This window comes from Talpa occidentalis, unplaced genomic scaffold (assembly GCF_014898055.3).
Source record: "Talpa occidentalis isolate TD23 unplaced genomic scaffold, MPIMG_talOcc4v2.1 talOcc4.11, whole genome shotgun sequence".
Lineage (NCBI taxonomy): Eukaryota > Metazoa > Chordata > Mammalia > Eulipotyphla > Talpidae > Talpa > Talpa occidentalis.
In genome coordinates this window covers 21,395,266-21,415,787 of record NW_023601104.1, presented here as the reverse complement: position 1 = coordinate 21,415,787, position 20,522 = coordinate 21,395,266, and the positions used below count along the sequence as shown (strand labels likewise).

At 33.9% G+C, this 20,522-nt stretch overlaps 1 protein-coding gene across 1 annotated transcript in view; it reads right to left on the bottom strand.

The window, feature by feature from the left end:
* Window positions 1–20,522, bottom strand: part of UNC13C (unc-13 homolog C) — a 488,975-nt gene that overhangs the window by 240,845 nt on the left and 227,608 nt on the right. Inside the window, exons 11-13 of the mRNA XM_054701637.1 lie at window positions 8,123–8,292; window positions 6,045–6,160; window positions 4,111–4,274 (exon numbers count right to left, since the gene is read on the bottom strand). Coding sequence (XP_054557612.1) covers window positions 4,111–4,274; window positions 6,045–6,160; window positions 8,123–8,292 — 450 coding nt within the window. The remainder of the gene's footprint in view (window positions 1–4,110; window positions 4,275–6,044; window positions 6,161–8,122; window positions 8,293–20,522) is intronic.

Genomic DNA, 20,522 nt, shown 5'->3' with positions numbered 1-20,522 from the left:
TAAACAAATCAGAAACTTACAAAGATGCATTTTTAAAAATGGATTAATATTAAAATTATTTTACTTTTGCAAAAAAATAGGATATCAAAAAAATTTAACAAATGGATTATCAGTGACATGGGAAAAGTTAGGGTAAAATAATTACAGAAAGATGATTAAATTGACAATTATGAGATAGTTACTAGCATGCCTTCAGCAACCACTACATTATCAACCACTAATTTTCAAAATATTATTGGTAAATATGTGGAAATCATGAGTATCTCAAATGACAAAGTTGGTCACAAGTATTTCAAATAATAACCCAAAACTTGCTCTTCATGATGCATCATGATGGGAAAAAAAATTAAACCATTACCTAATATACAAACCATTTCTTGGGCACTTTAATCACACCTATCTTGTGATTTTTCCAAGAATGAAAATGGCTTTGATTCAAATTCCAAAATCAATTATTTTTTAATGAAAGGAAGAGCAGGGTGTTTGGGAAAGCACACAAAGACTGAAATTCTCAGATCATTGGAAGATATTTCACAGAAACAGTAGAAGATAAAAAGACCATATTCTTGATATCAGAAATACACTCAAACAGTATTTGCTCCTGAAAATTCAGATCAGCATGCATTTCAATGATAAGTAAGTATTTAATTCATCTTTCACTAAAGTGGAGCTTGGACATTCAAAGATCACTTTTTGAAACCCTTGGCTAAAAGTACTGTAACTTTATCACTGAGGCTGGATTGCTTGAGCCCAATTATATAGTTTTTGAGTATGAAGACAGTGATGTGGGACAGGAAAGTAATGGGTAAGAGTTAGGGAAATGACAGAAGCTGAAGACTAAGAATGTATAACCAGACTATAGCTGTCTAGCAGTCCTCTGACGCCTCTCCTCATGTGTGCCTGGGTTTGGTTCCTCCATGTCTCTGCTCTTACGTCACCCATGTGTATAACTTTACTGTATTAACTTGTTATTTAATTTCTTCTTCCTCGTCCCCCTAGATTAGGTGCTCACTGGAGGGCTATCTTCTTTACCCACATTGTCCTGGATAGGCCCTCACAGTTAATCAGAACAGGATTCCAGCACTTAGAATTTGGACTTCATGAGAGACTACATCTTGACTTCTTACTAACTTCTACATCCTCAGTGCCTAGAAAAGTTCCTGGCACATGGTGAACATATTACACTGTACATAATTCTTAAAGTTATGTATTATTCAATTAAACAGCACTCTTCTTCAGAAGTAACCTACAAATGAAACAGCTAAAAAATACTAGTGGCTTTAAAATAAACTGTATCCTAGCAGTTCTACTACAAATGTGAATTAAATTTAGATGACCAATGCCAAAATATAGGTTGTCAGTTAAACACACTAAGGTTTTTTAAAAAAATGACCTAATTCCTAATTCTTTCCCCTATTTTGTTATTATGGAAGCATGACGATAGTCTAACAGAAACACAGCTTTGTGAAAGACAATGTGTTTATTTTCTAATACAAGAAAGAATCATTAAATATTCTAATAAAGTATATTTTCTTGATAAATATCATCTCCAGATGATATTAATGCCTGATATGAAATTCCCTGTATGTTTTCAGAAGTGAAGAGTTGGTCTCTCAGAACATTATCAAGGATATATATATACTTGCATAAATATGATAAAAATCAAGGGCTCCTCACATTAAGATGCAAAAGGCTCTACGCCTGAACTCATGAGTTAAGATAATGTGGAATGGAATACTCTTTAAAAGTGCACAGATGCTCATTCTTACTGTCATAACTTGGTAAATTGCTTTTTTATTGATGGATGGTTGCATCTGCTATGTGGAAACCAAACCTCCAAAGTGTTTGATCAATCACTTATTGAAACAGGAAAACTGCAATCCTGTTCCTCTTTCTCCTAAATGCTCCAAAACAAAAGATATAAGAAAGTCTGTGGTAAAAGGAGAGAGTCTTTACAGTAAGTAGGAGGTAACCTGGAGACGGGGAATTCTGGTGTTATTGTTTAGAATATTTACCAGCAAAACAGATTTAGTTTTCCTCTTAGATGAAATGCACAAGAGGAAAATTTAATAATGTACAACCAGACGATGACTTAATACACTTCCCCTTTATTTCTGCACCAATTCAGCTTCAAAAAAGGTAAACTAAATTTTACCTTCTAAACTAAACTACCTTGTGAACTAAAAAGTTAAATAATCCATTGGCCAACAAACTAAACTCCCTTGTGCACTAAAAAGTTAAATAATTCATTGGTCAATAGTAGGTTAAGTTCAACTGCAAAAGCACCATTTTGAAAACATGGTTTAAAGGAATGAAAGTTGTATTTCAACCCCTGAGAGAAGAATGTCAATACTCCATACCTTCCCCAAATTAGAAAAATGAGGTACAGGTACGCTCTAAGACATTTAAATACAGCATAAACGGTAAAGAAGAAACCTTTAATAGCTTAAACATTTCCGTTGCACTTTGCTTACTTTTGACTACTGAAAACTTCTGACATGCAGAGATAAGCCAAGGGACGTTGAGAATAAAAGTAATTCTAAGTAACAACTTCTGCTTCTGATTCACTCAATTACAAATACTCACTGAGTTTCCATCATGCACCTAGAACTTTTTAGAAAGCAGTAATAAAAGGTGACTGCTTGATTCAAGATTTCAGTTTGTAAAGTCTTGGAGAGAAGTCAAGTGTTCCTCTAAGTAACTCTGTTGTCACTCCTAAACATGAATTTACATTATATTAACCCTTTGCACTCCGAACCATTCTGGACATTGGCTACCAGGTACTCGACGCTACTTTGCGGCGGAAACATGCATTTACAGACCCTCGTATTATTTAGTATAATTTTGGAACCAAGTAACGTATTATAATGATATTGGACTTATGTGAATTGGGTGACATCGAGGAATGTATATTTGCAAAAAAAAACCAATATTTTATTGTTTATAATTGTGTACAGTATAAGTTTTGTAACACTCCCCAATATGCATTGCAGGCTGATTAGTGCATGTTTGACATGTCTGTATAGAGGTCTGTCTGGAGCTCATCTTCACTACCACTTGTGTCATGAGACTCATTCGTGGTTGGACGCGTTGCCACTGTTCTAATAAAAATATGAATAAATGCATGGGTTGAAAATTTCTAATTGTTATTACTAACTGACAAGATGATATTTACCAAAATAGCTTTCACCAATTTATTCACTAAGAAAAGAATCACTTTTCCGATTTTCTCCTCGTTAGATCTATGTGTGCTGCTCGAAGCTTCAAACCAAAATGAGCTCAGTTTTGAAAATCTTTTCCTCCAGATGTAGACTTGTTTATTTGTAATTATATATCTCACTATACAGTGTGCGCTATGTTTGAAAACCGACCTTTCTTCTACAAACTCCCCTTATCGCTCTTTTCAAGTGGCATCGCGAAGTGCTTGGACCGTCGTGAGCACGCATCTCACGTTCTCGTCCGACACAAAACCCGCTGACATTTCTTGTCTATATCTTAGTAATTTTACGATATTTTGATTTAATTTCTTGTGCCATTTCAAGATAAAACTTCAGGGAAACATGCATGTCTCAAAAAGTTGCGTTGAAATAACTCAATTCCCCGTAATCACTAATAAATTGCAATGTCCCCTGAGAGGGGACATCCGAGTGATATGCTAGAATTCCAATGTCCCCTGAGAGGGGACAGCGGAGTGTAAAGGGTTAACATTGACATAAAATGGACATGTGTATTTTCTCTAAAGAATTAACAACTTATGATCAGCCAATAGATAGTAAACAGAGATGGCATATCTTGGTTGCAATTTTTTTTTAGGGATTATGTTGTCAAAGGATGTTTTTATTCTGGTAAAATGGTGAATTTTGAATTGCAAAAGCAAAACTGTACTGTACAAAGTTATGTGGGCAAGGAAAATTTTATTCAATAGGGAGCGAGATCTGAACTCAGTCTAAACTCAACCTCATCAAAATAAAAGGGTAGCCAACACCAAACTGGCACATCAAATTTAGTTGTTTTCTTACTCAAAATTTCATTTAAGTTGAATGCTTACTTTTTTTCCTTTAAGTTTCAATAGAGATTTTTTTTAACATATAAATGGTCTACAGTACTTACGTCATAGCTTGATAAATGGATTCAATCCCATAACGCATGGCAAATTCATCAACTATTTCTTGGGAAGCATCATCAAAAAAAACTTTCCAGGCTTCATCCCCTTTGACCTCTGGGATTTTCACTCCACCATTAGATTTCACTTCAGTCAAGTAATGGAACAGATTCTAAAAGTAAGTGGTTTTCAATTGTTCAATAATTCCTCAGAATAGGCCAGAAATATTTAACTGTAACTTTCAGTAAATTACACTTGCATTTGATGTTTCATCAGCATCTATAAGCAATAGGAATTCCTAGGATTTTTATTCTACTTCATCTAAACTTTATGTAAATTCTGCTTTCATTTATGTGTGGGTCTATATACAATCAATGATTCAAATGCTTCACATATACAAAACCATTTTGGGGTAAGTTTTTCCATGTAAATATGCCCATATGCTAGGATGTATTCTGCACTTGTGAATTCTGAGTAAATTATAGACTGGATGAGTCATGTAATTTTGCCTATGTTAATACAGAATCTAGTCATATAATAAAATTAGTAGGCTTTTGCAATAATATGGTAGAAACCAGACCAATGGACTGTAATGAAAGAAATCACTACCCACAACTCCTTTTTTCATCTCACAAGTTTAGTAACTCCTATGTGGATGCAGTGTGGTACACTGAAGGAACTTTTCTAGGATTTCAGTTATTTTTGGTTCTTAAGCTAAGCATAATACTCTTCATTTGATCCTGAATCTTTTCTGCCCAGCTTTAAGTCCAAGTTGCTTCCCAACTCTGGAAATCAAGCAATTTCTTTTTATTGGTCTGAAAATTTAATCTTAAAAGAATATCACTGGCCAGACTGCAGTTAGGAAATTAAGCCTAGATACTACATTACTTTGTAATATGTAAATGATTTAAATGCAGTACATCATTCTTTCTTTATAAAATGGATATGCAAAAAATTACACACATCACTTTTCATATACATATATATATATATGTGTGTGTGTATATATATACATGAAAAATCATGTACAAAGAGCCAAAATTGTTTCTGTTATTTTATTCTGTTTTAGAAAGACACAATTCTCTTTGCTATTTTGAATATGGTGAAAGAGGCAATCCTCAGCTTCATCTGGTATTCTCAGATGTAAAGCATCCCCAATAAAGACTCAGGATTATTTGTCTGTGTGTCCACACTGAGACACAAAAGGGAACTGGTGAATCTGTCCTTTGATTCAAATTAGAAGGTCTCTACCTCCTTCCAAGCCAAACAGGCCCTACCATTGGAGTGACTGTATTCTCTACTATCCTTGGCTGGGTAACTACATTCTGATACTCTCTAACATATGTTTGTAGAAAGGATGGTGAAAATGAAGGAGGGTTCAATGTCTATGAAATCCTTTGTTGTACACAGAAAAAGAGATTGCTGCCTATTATATTGGCTTCCAAAATGTGAGACACATCAGGCATTTTAAGATTTTTATTTATAAGCAATAAGCTTAATTTAAATTCAGTAAAATCTGAGCGCTAACTCAGAGTTGTCCTAAACAGTTGTTATTTGGATTGTCTCCTTGTAAAGTACTGTATGTTTAAAATGCTAAGTATGTCATGACTCATTTCTTCAATGAATGCCTTATGAAATCAGGCATTCATGAAAAGAAATGGTAATTCAACTTGGCTTACTTTATTCATATAGTGTTTTTCAATTATTTATAAATGCCTGTGTCATGTGCTTGTTTCTAAACGCTCTTTAGAGGACCACTTCTTCCGGTATCATATACATGGGCTACATGATCCTAGCACATCATGTACTTAAGTACAGAGTAAAAGTATAGGAACAACAGCACAAACCTAATTCAATTGTGTTTTTAAACCAAATATCTTCTTGCACAATCCATAATTAACAACAATTTCTTTTCTAGGTATTATTAAAACAATTTAATTACCTCATGTAAACATGTATACTGTATATGATATGGAGCAACCTTCTCTTCTCCTTTTATTTCCACATTGATTTTCAACCGAATGGCCCCAGATACAGCTGACTTATCTGTCCGTTTCTCTGAGGAAGCAAAAAGCAATCAGTAACTTATTTTCAACACCCTATTTCTCTTATAAGATCTCAAAAGCTTAAAATAAAGCTTATGGGACTAAAAGGCTTTTTTTTTTTCTAGGTTAGGCTTTATTATTAGGTATCAATGATTCCTCTAAATGCAATTTACATTAATGTGCCTATTGTTTAATTTTTGGTTGTCAAAACGCATTATATGACACTTTAAATTGATAAATTTAATCAAAGAACCCATCATTCTTATATACATATCTGTGCACTTGATCACTTTATGCAATGAAATTATTGGGCAATTCAAAGCAAGACAACTGAAGTATAAACATAACCAGAAATGTATTTAATCTGAAAGTTTCTACTGCACAGGTTCTTTTCTTTCTGTGCTTGAAAATATGAGCCAAATCTCTGCCTAAGAACAACAAAAAATATGCTAATAATTTTCTTTTTCAGTGATTCATAAAGACCTATAATTGACAGTCTGTGTTTAGTTATAGATGTTGGATTAACTGCTTATTTAAATGGAATAAATAGGAAGTCCATTCAGTCAACTAAGGTGTGAATGAATAATGTCCAATATGAAAAAAGCTTTGAAAGAAAAGCAGTGTCACAAAATTTGTAGTGTGATCATAGACAGAGGCCCTACACTTGACACCCACTTCACATAAGAAAAATAAAGGAGCAAAAGACCCATTTCACAAATAAAAAATAAGCTGAGACACAAAAGAGTCAGTATTGGAGGTTCTTTTAATTGACCCTCTTTGTAAACATATCTGCTTTTAGCAATAATAGATAAGGTTAAATCAAGAGGGTGCCTTTATTCTTATGGAATGTCTACTTTTTTTTTATTGTTAATATGTAATAGGCCTCTAAGTGTTCATTCTCTCTCTTGGCTACACAGTAGCAATGAGGGCACAAAACAAGAAACAGGGAAAGTGCAAAAGCTTACATGTTGTTTTGCATGGTAATTACCTCTCCATAGACTGAAGGACAATTTCAGTATGACAACTAGCATGAATGAACAAAATAAAGGAGGGCAATGATTACAACTGATGTAAACAAGTTTTGTGCCAGTAATGTATAAGTACCAAAACACAATGGCAATTAAAAATCATTTAGATGTGGAGTGCAGAGAAACAAAACAAAGGGTCAAATTAAACCAATAATAAACCCTTCAACTCTGCACAACTGAGGCAACAGAGGGTGAGGGAGTGTGGGTGGGTGTGTGGGAGGGAGTGGGTCCATTGGAACATGGTGGAGGAATACTAGGGCACTAGTGGTGGGTATGATGTAAAAATATACATTAGTAGAGGTATAAATCTATAATCCAGAAAGCAGACACAATGAAGTAAACCAACTTTACTTCAATAAACATAATTTGAAAAAAAAAATCATGCCAATGAAACTGCCTCAACATTTTTATCATAAGTTCATATATGCACTTGCTTTTGCCAACTAAAGTCTACATTTATACAATTTGAAAGATAGCTAAAATATGTATTTTCTTTATTGAGAATAAAAAAAGAACTTCATAAATTTCATTTTATTAAGTGACCAAAAGGAAAGAAATAAGATTACTAATTGTATTATTTATTATTGACAGTATTACTTGTATCTCACATATTTGGTAAAAGTTTTAAAAGTTATATTTAATTAAATATTGAGAGGGATAACATTTTTCTCCTAAAAGATACCCAGTGCATTAAAGACTTTTCTTTTCATCTCAAATTACATCTTTCAGTAACACTGAATTTGATTATTTGAATTTAATAATACCCTTAGTTTCCAATGAAATTAAATCCTCAGAACATCACAGAATATTCTACAAAGGGAATGGTTATTTTTACCTACATGACAAAATAATGCTTGCCACATATATACTGAGATTTATGTAAGATTTATAGATATATATTGAAATTTATGTAAGTTTTTTTCAAATAAGCATATAAAGATCATCACCTAAGTTGTACCAGACATCCATTTCTCCACTTAGGGTCCTCACTTCTACAATCGTTTGTCCCAGAAAGTCATCTGACTCTTTTTTAAAATGTTGCTTGACTCTGGATTTAATGTCATCATCTTCATCCCATACTCTGACTTTGATTCGATCTGTGGAGTTATGGCACTCACTGAAAATAAATGTGGATAAGTTAACCATTAATATTACTTTAAGTGTGATTGATGTTATCAACTTAGTTAAAGTATACCTAATCCAGAAAAGCATAGTATGTTAAAAAGAAACGAGAGGGCCTCCCCTGGTGGCGCAGCGGTTGAGCGCTGGGCTGCGAGGCTGCCCATAGCCTCTGCAGTGCTGGTTCCATCCCTGGCCACAGTCAACGGTCCCACATGGTGCAACAGACCTCTCCTGCTGAGCCTGCTGCTTCCCTCAGCAGTGTGTTTCGTCCGGTCTGCCTGTCCTGTTCCCCGCCCTGGTGAGTTCTCTCACCCTCTTGCGCTTCTGACTGTACCCAGTGCTTGTAAAAATAAATCTTTAAAAAAATAAATAAATAATAAAAGGAAATGAGATTCCTCATTGACTCATTTCATCCCAGAACAGGTATCAGGAATATTGAAGGAAAGTTGAATTAAATAATGCTAATAAGGAAATCCTATGTCACTATATCTTATTTCCTTTAATTGAATGAGATATAATCAAATATAGGTCAGAAATCTTGAGGGCATGTAAATCCTGTCACTATATCCTATTCCCTTTAATTGAATGAGATATAATCAAATATAGGTCAGAAATCTTGAGGGCATGTTCTCTATATTTACTTTTTACAACATTAATAATTTGTGAAACTTGATTTATTATTTAAAATTATATTACTGTACTAAAAATTTATATGTCACTGACTTTCTTATAAATATTTTATGCATTTAAAAATACATTTTGAGAAAGGATCTATAGTGGCCACCAGATCACCAAATGGACAAATGATACAAAATTAATTACAAACTCGCGAAGCAATCTACAAATTCAATACAATCCTTGTCAAAATTTCAATGGTGGGCCTCCCTGGTGGTGCAGCGGGTTGAGCATGGTGCTGTGAAGCTGTCTGCAGCCTCTAAAGTGCCAGTTGGATTCTCAGCTGGCCAGGGGGATACCCACATGGCGCAGCAGACCACTCATGTTTTGCCCACTGCTCTCCTCAATGGTGTTTTCGGTCTTTCTGCCTGTTCTGCTTCCTGCTCTGTCTCTGGTGAATTCTCTCACCCCACAGCACCTCTGGCCTGTACCCCAGTGCTTGTATAAATAAATAAATCTTTAAAAAAAAAAACAAACTTCAATGTCATGCTTCTCAAAAAGACATAAAATCCTAAAATTTGTATGAAATTACAAAAGACCCTATATAGCCAAAGGAATCTCAAGAAAACAAAACTGGACTCATAATGCTCCCTGATTTTAAACTCTATTCTAAGCTGTGGAATCAAAAACAGCATGGTATTGGCATAAAAACATACACACAGATCAGCAGACCAAAACAGAGAGCCCAGAAATAAACCTACACATGTATGATCAATTAATTTATAAAAAGGGAATCAAGAATATACAATGAGGAAATGGAAGTCTCTGTTAAATAAATGGTGGTGGGAAAATTGGACAGAAACTTGCAAAAGTACAAAACTCGATCACTATTTTATATATTATCTACAAAAATGAACTCAAAATGGATTCGAGGATTGACTATTAAGACTTGAAACCAAAAAACTAGAAGAAAACATATGCAGTAAGTTGCTTTACATAAGACTTACATAATATGTCACATAAATATCCAAGATATTTTGGATTTGACTTCAAACACAAAGAGAACTAAAAATAAAAGAAGCCCCTACTGCCACCTTGTCTATAAAATAAATCACTAGAGTTTATAAGTTCTAGGAGATAAAGACTTAATTTGTTTTTTAGCTGCAATAACTACTACAGTAAATAGTGCTGTCTAGATAATAAAGATTAGTAAACATTTCTAACATTATTTAATATGATAAAATACTCTGCCTCATTTTGAAGAATATTTTGAGACTATGTTATCTAATAAAGGCTGTTTAGCTTGTTAATAATATACACAAATAATATTCCATTGAAGAGAGTAATAACATATACATAAATATGTATACTCACATATAAAACTTTTCCTATCTTTGTACATATATGCATATACACACATGAGGAATGCAAAATCACACTAAATTTATAAGAACACATTAAAGTGCTGAATGCATTCATGTAACATATATTTTGATATTATATAAAGCAAAAGTTTGGTTGGTTGAATTATCTAACCTCACTAAACCTCAGTGTTGTCTAGCTTTGTACACACATGCATTGTGTATATATTATTTCACACTATATAAACATTACATATATATTATGTAGCAAGAATAGAGACAATACTATCTTTCCAAATTTCTAATAGAAATAGCTTTCTTTGGACCTTCCCTGGTGGCGCAGGCGGTTGAGCACAGCACTGTGAAGCTGTCCACACGCAGCCTCTGCAGCACCAATTCAATACCAGTTAGCTGGCGAGGGTCCTACATGGACTGGCAGACCTCTCCCATTGTGCCTGCTACTCCCCTCAGCAGTGTATTTCGTCAGTCTACCTGTTCTGTTCCCCGCTGTCTCTGGTGAATCCTCTCACCCTCCCGCGCATCTGGCCTGTACCCTGGTTCTTGCATAAATAAATAAATAAATAAATAAATAAATAAATAAATAAATAAATAAATAAATAAATAAATAAAAGAAATAGGTCTCTTCTCTACTAGGTGCAAGTATACTTTCCAAAACACTGCTCACATTTCTATTCAGTTTTGTCATTAATTTGGCTTGCTTTTGTTTTTATTATATTAACTTACTAGGTTCTCATTTACTAAGTCCTGATCCATACATCACCATCAATGAATTCAGTCACCCATTTAGCAGTTATTTATCAAGCAGCTACTAGTACGCTAGACAACACTGAGGTTTAGTGAGGTTAGATAATTCAACCAACCAAACTTTTGCTTTATATAATATCAAAATATATGTTACATTAATGCATTCAGCACTTTAATGTGTTCTTATAAATTTAGTGTGATTTTGCATTCCTCATTGACTCAATTTTTTCATTTTTAATGAAATAAACTATTTAAATATTATAAATTTCAGGTGTGCATCATTAAAATTCAAATCAATGTATATATACTACATTAGGCTCTCCACTGGAAGTCCAGTTCTCTCCCTTGCCATACAATTGACTGATTTTACCTAGTTTACCTATTCCCTTCCCTTCTGGTAACCAATGATTTGTCTTATAGTCCAAAAGTATATTTATTTTTAAAATATTTCTCTATATACCATGTGTGAAATCACAAAGTAATTATTTTCCATCTGGCTTATTTCACTAAGTATTATACCCTCTATGTCCAAATATGCTATTGCAAATGTCAGGATTTCATTTTTGATAGCTGAATAGTATTCCATCATGTGCATATACCACATCTTCTTTACCCATTTTTAAGTCAAAGGATACTTAGATTATCAATTCATGGCTATTGTAATGATGTTGCTGCATACATGGGAGTTTTAAATCTCTTCAAATTAATGTGTTTGTGTTATTTTGGTAAATATTCAGAAATGGGAAAGCTGGATTGTATAGTGTATAGACTTCCAGCCAGATTTCTCTATTGTTATCTTACATTATTAACATTTGTAACAACTAACATTGGCCTGTTTTATTTTTCTCATAGGGACTAGTCAGTTCCTATTTTTATTTATCCTTCCCAAAAAAGCTATTTTGAGGAATATTAAAATGTAAGCAATGTTTTCCATTCTGTTTCATTCTTAAACTAAAATAAACCCACATTTTAACCCCCACAGAGTAAAGACACCAGTGGAGCTGCTGTTTCAATGATTGGAAAATATACAAGGATTTTGCAACTCGCAAAAAAGTAGAGTTTAAGATAGTGTGGTAGAGTCATTAAGAGGAAATGTCCAGCTTCCTTCTCTCCCTATGTTCCTCATCTTCTCAAGACTGAAGCCGGACAACTCATATTACCAGACATTCTGTAGCTATGGCGTAGTGTTTGACTTGCACTAAAGCCATATCTGAACTCAAAATTGAGCAAAATGATGAGTGCTATTTTCGTCTCCTTGACAACAATAGTGGAATCTTTAGTAGTTGATGTAAAGTTTTAGGTATTTAGTGCTGAGGAGCAAAGGCATGGATCACTGGAGGCAATGGTATTTTCTTGAAGGAAATACATGATGTAACTGGACTTTGATCCTGCACAGTAGCTTCAGAGGCTTATACTCTGGACTCTCCAAAAACTCTTGAGCAACCTAATAGTCTATGAAATAATCCTCTTATGCAAAAAGCAGAGTGAACTCTTGTTTGCAACTAAGTGCACTAACTAATGTAATTTTTAAAGAGTAAAGGGAGCTGTAATAACAGAACTTAAAATGTAGAGGTGACTCTGGAGAAGACGATGGAGGCAAACTGAGGATTTCATTACCTCGGCTGGAAAGCCAACGCATTTGAAATGAAATAGCAAAACAGCTGGTCAAACTGCAGCTTGCCATTGGAATCCTTGGCATCCTGACCACATATCAACTGAATCTTTTTCATTAGTGTGAATGGTAGGAATAAAATTCAGAATGTTGGCAGGTACTTATTAAATCTTGCTGTTTTCAAAAATGTACTACAGTGGAGACACACTTAAGCTGGAGCTAGAGAGTCTGTAAGCAGAGATACAAGGGAACACAGTTATACCAAAAGAGACTCACTCTGCTTGTATCCTACAATATAAATTGACTGAGAGTATCATAATTTGGAACCCTGCAGGGTTGAGAAAAATCCAGCTGCCTCTGTGTCCCAAAATACACCTACATAAGCAGAAGTTTCTAAGTTCAACTTCAAAAAGAGATTAATATCATTGCTCCAGAGCTTTTCAAACACCTTCCTTTGGGAAGAATCTGACAATGAAGGGGAATTGAGTGGTAAAAATCAGATTAATGATGTTGCATTCTCACCCTAGCATACTTATGTTGCAGGGCCTGAAGTAGCAGGCATTTGGTTCAGGGAAAGAAATGGTCAAAACAGAAGAGCCAGGAGTGAAGAGTTAAAATTTCCAGGCTATATGGTTACTCATAAAAGTGTCTTGAAACCTGGTAAATTTTCCAGGTGAAGCATTGTGCCTCAGGTTTGGCTGGTTAGCGCAGCCAACAATTTCTGGTCTTTAAAGTCACAGCAGTAGGAGGTGAGCTTCAACTAGGAATACTATATTCCTGTATTTCCTGGGTTAGTCTCAATTTATAGTATTAGATATATGTCATGCCTTTTATTTTTAGAGCCCTCTTTCAATTACTCTTATTTAGTGCAATAAATTCTTATAGTTTATACATTCATAAATTGGGCAAGAAAGTTCTCACCAGATGTGGGAATAAGGATTTGTCAGATTGGCTAAATAGCTACTTCTATTGTAAGGATTGAGATGTCCCAAGCATAACTCCAGCAGGACTCTATTAGCTATATACTAACAATAGTCATGTATTTCCAACTTTCCCTCTTAGTAAATAAGGTTTAAAAATTGCTATTATTTATCTTCTCCCTTTTCTACAATAATAAATTAGGAGTGTTGAAGGAAGGTGATTTTTCTTTAACATATAGGTCCAAGAATCACAAAGAACCAAGCCTGGAGCTGAATAAGAGACTACTAAAGATCCTATACTGCAAGCTAGATGCAATAACTGGGCATGATTTTGATATAGCCTACCTTGGAAGGAAGAGAAAACATTCATTTCATTCAAAGTAAACACAGAAAAGCCGCATATAAAAGGGGAATAGAAAAGAGATGGAATGTGACAAATACTGTTAGGCTCATTCACACAATGTGCATACAACCTTCCCTACCCCTCCCTTCCCCTCTATTATGTAATTTCCCATCCTCCCATGTCACTTCATAAAACCACATGACATACATCAGTCAGGGAGTTATAAAAAAAGGTTTCTGGTCCTATCTATTTTATTTTCTCTTATTAGCCAAGAATGTGGCCTTCACTGAAGATATTAAAACAGCAAGATACACTAAGCTTTGTTCATTGACTGAATAATCGAATTATCACACTGGCTCTCAAACATCTACAGCTAAAATTCTTATTGAATGAAATAAATCTGTATTTTTGACTAAGGCACAATTCATGGCTTAATGTAAAAGTGAATGAAATTCTAATGGAATAAAGAAAGAAATGAGTATAAGACCTATTAAGTTCATTTTGTTTCACAGCATATGAGATGATTTTAGATAAATGACAAACTGTTACTGTTTTTATATTAGCAGTATTTTATGTCACACCTTATATTTAACGTGTTTCATAAACTTCAACTTTCATGAAAATGTAAACTTTTGTGTTTCATATGGGAAATGATGGCTCATGTATTAAATAAAATTTGACAGCAAGAGAAATAAATTGTATAAATAGAAAAATCTATCACATCATAGAGAGAAAAAGCAGTTATATTAAATCTTCTGCTATTAGACCACTTCAATCTGATTAATTAGCTAACCAAGATACCAGCTTTAGTTTACCATTTTATGAATTTACCTTTCTTATCATTAGAGAATAAGAAATTTTACTGCAAAAATTCTTAATAAATAATGTAAGTTCTATTGGAATCATTTGCTTTGTGGTGTTCCTTTAATTAAAAATAATTCCCTTCTTAAAGAGTGGTTCATTTGCAAAATTTATTTATTTTTTCCCATTGTGAAAGATAGGACTGGTTTTATTTTCTTCGAAATAATGTGTTATATTCCCAAATTACACTTCCAGTTTCTGGATTCCTGTGCATGTGTGTGTGTATGTGTGTGTGTAATTCACAGGTACATACAACTATAGAGATAATCACCATTTAGACAATTTTCTTTTGGCAGCTATCCAAAGTCTAATTTATTTATTCTCCTTTTCAAATGATCTTACTGCAAACATTTTTAGATTTAGACTTCCTTGGCTATGAACCTACTATATATCTCCTATAATTAAAGAAAAAACCACTACCCACCAAAAAAAGGCTATCCTTCCCCAAGTTATCAGAAATTAGTCCATTCCAGTAGGAATTTCTCTAACTGTAAAGATGTCCATGTATTTCACAAGATCAGTAAAACCGTAATTTAAAGGAAAAAATAAGCTCTTGCTCAAGTAATTATCCCCTGATGGGAAGTCACTAATAGAGTAGTACACAAGACAAAGATTGTTCAAAAATGAAAACTGCACTTACAGTCAAGCTAGCTCTAATGAAACAACTAAAATACATCACAACTGTATCAGAAAAATACATCAATATGAAATGATGCCACCATTAAAAAATCACATTCCTTAAGAATATGTAAAATTCTAGCTACGTATATTAAATGTAGCAAACAAGAGTCTAATATTTTCAATGGTGTCTTACCAGGTTTTATTAGTGAATACATAAATAGAAATATTAAGTATATATTAATAAAATATATACTCATTTAAATAATCTGTAAGGATATATGTTAAAATGTAGATGGTAGAAATAGTGAAAACATCTTTATAATTTTATGTTATAATCAACAAAATTATTATTTAAAACATCAAGTCATAATAAGTAATCCCATTTCAACTCAGGCTGGAAGGCAGGGTATTGACTGAGAAAAGCACAAGTCATTAAGCTTCAAGAACCTGAACAGCAAAGCAATCCTGACCAAAAAAAAGTGGAAAAAATATAGATATCATACTTTCGGACTTTAAACTATAAGGCTACCACAATCAAAACAGTATGATGTTGGAATATAAGCAGACACACAGATCAATGGAAAAGAATTAAGTGCACATAAATAAACCCACACTTATGTGGACAGGTGATTTATGGCAAAGTAGCCAAGTATACCCTGGAAAAGGAAACTTTCTTCAACAAATGGTGTAAACTGGATAGCCACATGCTAACATATGAAACTAGACTACTCACTTATATCAGCTACAAAATTTAACTCAAAATGGATTAAGGAATTGGATATAAAACTTGAAACCATGAAATACATAGAAGAAAACATATACAATGCACTCACGACCTTAACTTTGTGTCTTTGGGGACTCAACTCCAACAGCAAGGGAAACAAAAACAAAGATTTAAAAAAAAGGGACCATATCTTCAGAGTGAAAACTATCAGTATAATTAAAAGATACTATAATGAATGGAAGAAAATATTTGCACATTATACAATGGACAATATCTGACATCTACAAAGAACTCATGCAACAATAACAAAAAAAATCACAAAAGACATAGAAGAGCTGAATAAACACTTCTCCAAAGACAATTTATAAATGACGAAAAGGCACATGAAAAAGAAAAAAGGTCACCATTATCATTAAGGAAATGCAAATCTAAACCAATGAAATATCATCTCTTTCCTGTAAGAATGACCCAAATAAGAAAGACCAGAAACAAGACATGCTGGTGAAGGTTTAGAGATAAAGGCACACTTGTACACCATGTAGGGAATGTACACTGGTCCAGCCCCTGTGGTACAAAAAGTATGGGGATGTCTCAAAACATTAAAAGTAGCTCTACCATTTGAACTAGCAATTCCACTCCTAGTATCTACCTACCTGAAGAATGAAAAAAACAGTAATTCAGAGGGATATGTGCACTCATATGTTCACTGCAATACTATTTACAATAGCCGAGTTTTAGAAAAGACTTAAGTGCCCAAGGGCAGATGAGTAGGTTAGGAATATGTTTATACATACATAGCTATATGTTTTATATATATATATATATATATATATATATAAACATACACACAAATACATAATAGAACACTTTGCAACTATAAAATAAGATGAACTCTTGTCATTTGCAACACCATAGATGGAACTGGGGATTATGCTAAAAGAAATAAGACAGAGAGAGAAGACAGATACTGGATTGTTTCACTGATATGTGGAATACAGAGAAACAAAGTGTAAAAAAAAAATCACACCAAAACAACCCTAAGAATCTGATTGTAAAATTGAGGCTACCATAATTGGAGGGGGAATACGGGGAGCAAAGTGAGATGTGGGCCCAATAGACTCTGGTGGATAACTTGGTGTGAGTATGGTGTCAAGGCACACATCTGAAGAGGTACAATTTATATCTCTGAATCAGTTTTGGGCAAATTATGCAGTTGTGCTGAATCTCCAAAGCCCAATCTATAAAATTAGAATGTTAATAATTATGTCTTAAAGATGATAAATACATATAAAATATTTAGAATTGTGTTTGGCACTTACTACATTTTAAATTATAGCTAGCTAGCTAACTAATGCAGCAAAACATATCATTCAACCATATAGATGTATTTTGTTTTCAATAGCAAAGAAGTTAGTGCAGATATATAAAACAGAGGCATGTTTAGTCTAATTATTAAAACACAGGATATTGATAAAATATTAATACATACTGATGCAATATATTTTTATCCAACTATTAAAAATACTACTTTAGGTGAGGGTTTTGTCCAGAGCTCTCAATACTGTACTATCGATCTATATATCTGTCTGTATAACAGTGCTACTATTACTGGCTACTGTAGCTTTTTCTTTATCCCTAAACAAATGTTGAGTTCATTATTGGTACAATATTATATAGAAGATCTCTGAAACTTATTTTTCTTATTTATTTTAAATTTTGTGCATCCTGATTAATAAACCACATATCCCCATTTCCACAGCTCCTAGAAAATATCATGCCAGTCCTTTGAGTTTGTGAATTTCAGTATCTCAGATACTTTACATAAGTGAAATCATGCAGAATTTATGTAATTGGCCTATTTCAGTTAGCATAAAGCCCTGAAGGTTCATCTATTTTGTTGTATATTACAAAATTTCCTTTTTTTGTAAGCCTGAATATTATTACATTACATAGATATGTCACTTTTTTTTACCCATTCACCTGTAGATTAACATTCAGGTTGTTCCCACATCTTCAGCATTGTGAACAATGCCAGAATGAATCTGCCATAAGATCAAAGGTGGGAAGCCAGGAGAATCTAGTTTTCACTTAAACTCCCTTCCCCTTAATCTCTTTGCCTTAGATAGCACTACCAACAACTTCTGGATCTCCTCCATGATTCAAGTGACTGCTAGCTGGGACTGCCTTCTAAGGTCCCAGTTCCTTTCATTCATTTCCTGTTTTGTAGTTTTGACATCCTTGTAAACAAACCTTTGTATATTGCAAAACAGTGCAGTCAATATGGAAAACAACATAGTAACTAAAAGAGACAAGAGTACAGGGGAAATTTGTGTCATATATATAAAATATAAGTCTCCAAACCATAAAATTTCATATTCAAATGGGTGGATTACACTGCCATTTCCATTCTATTACCCATTGGGAGAATTTACTTCCATTCCTCTTGAGGGAATGGTTTATGATAAGCATAAAACATTTCATTAACTGTAGCATAGGAAAGTTAAATCAAATGTCACCATTAATTATGAAATGACCACATTTTCAATTTACTAGGATCAAAGAACAAAGATAACAAGCACCTTACAATTTATTTATACTTTATCATTTTCAAAGCACTTTCATATACATTCTCTTAATTAACCTTTATGTGATATTTTAAAGATTACACATGTTTACAAGGCCACCTGATCCATCATTCTCAAGAGCGCAGTTGGTCATGTTTGTTTCTGTGTTTTCTATTCACGCCTGTTTTTACCCCATGGTAAGAGAGGTAAAATTAAAATTTCAATTACTTAGTATTAATCTCTTGAGGATATCAATGTGCTATTATTTAGGGGAACTACATTTTCAAATTAAAAAAAGGAAAAAAAAGACTTCATTTGCATTTTCCTGTTACCAGATTTGTGACTGTCTTGTTCAGAACAAAAGCACTTATTTTTTAAGAGAAGAGTTTGGGTATGGGGGAAAGACATAATGCACCTTTCTTTCTTTTTTTTTTTTTTAAAGATTTATTTATTTTATACAAGAACCAGGGTACAGAACAGATGCTCCAGAGGGTGAGAGGATTCACCAAAGACAGAGCGGGGAACAGAACAGGCAGACTGAAGAAATACAGTGCTGAGGGGAGCAGCGGGCGTGACAGGAAAGGTCTGCCATTCCATGTGGGACCCTCGCCGGCTGGCCCGATTGAACTGCGCTGCAGAGGATGCGTAAAGCTTCACAGTGCTGCGCTCAACTGCCAGTGCCACCAGGGGAGGCCCTGCACCTTTGTTTCTAATTGTACTTTATTTGTAGCATCACAGTTGGAAACTGATTTGTAGTCCTGATTCTACTAAAACCCATGTAAGCTTGTTTTTTTCCAACAGAAAAGTGAGGGAATTGGATGAAACTCTCTCTCTGCCCTCTTGCCCAATCTCAGTTCTCTAATTCTCATTGCAGCAGCAATATTTTAATAGCACCTTGTTCATTGGTCTTCTCTCTTTCTCACTATTATGGTTGGAAATTTTTTGGCATGACAGTGTAAAGTTAGCACAAAATATGTAATCATACTACTAATGATTATAACTGCCAGCTGAAAGTTTAACACGTATCATTAAATTCTTATTATCTTAACAGATGTAACAATCTTGTGAGACATGTATTAGTTTTCCAATTTTTCATACTAGGATAAGTAAAATTCAGAGGTTAAAATAGCTCAATATGTAGTAAAAGTCATACGATTAGTAAGCCATTCTTTTTCAGAATGTCAGGACATGTCTTTACCCTGTAGTTCATAGGGCAGTACTATTGAGGAAGAGAAAGGCATGGATGCATCTAGGATATGTATGCATTTTTTAAAATATGCACATAATTTACTATTAACTCAGTTCCTTCTGCAAAGGAGAACTTATTACAAATGAAGTCAAATTTGCAATTAATCCTGCTACTTTCATGTTCAGATGAAAACATGCAAACATAGATTCAAAACAGTAGTTCTTGAACCAGTGCTATAAAAAAAACCAGAAAGAATGGAATCTTGGAACACAGAAAAATGACAAGAAAATAGAATTTCTATTTTATACATGCAAAGTAGGGTGTAATAGATTTAAATTTGAATTTCTTCTTCCTTAAAAATACTTTTGTTTGAAAACTAGACATAGACATAGGAGCCTCCCTGGTGGCACAAGGGGTTAAGACATAACCTATGAAGCTATCCCACAGCCACTGCAGCACAAGTTTGATCCCCAGCCAGGGAGCTGCCCACATGGTGCAGCAGAACTCTCCTGACTCACCTGCTGCTCCCCTCAACAGTGTATTTCAGTCAGTCTGCCTGTTCTGTTCCCCACTCTGTCTCTGATGAATGTTCTCACCCCTCACACCTCTAGCCTGTACCCCAGTTCTTATATGCATAAATAAATAAAATC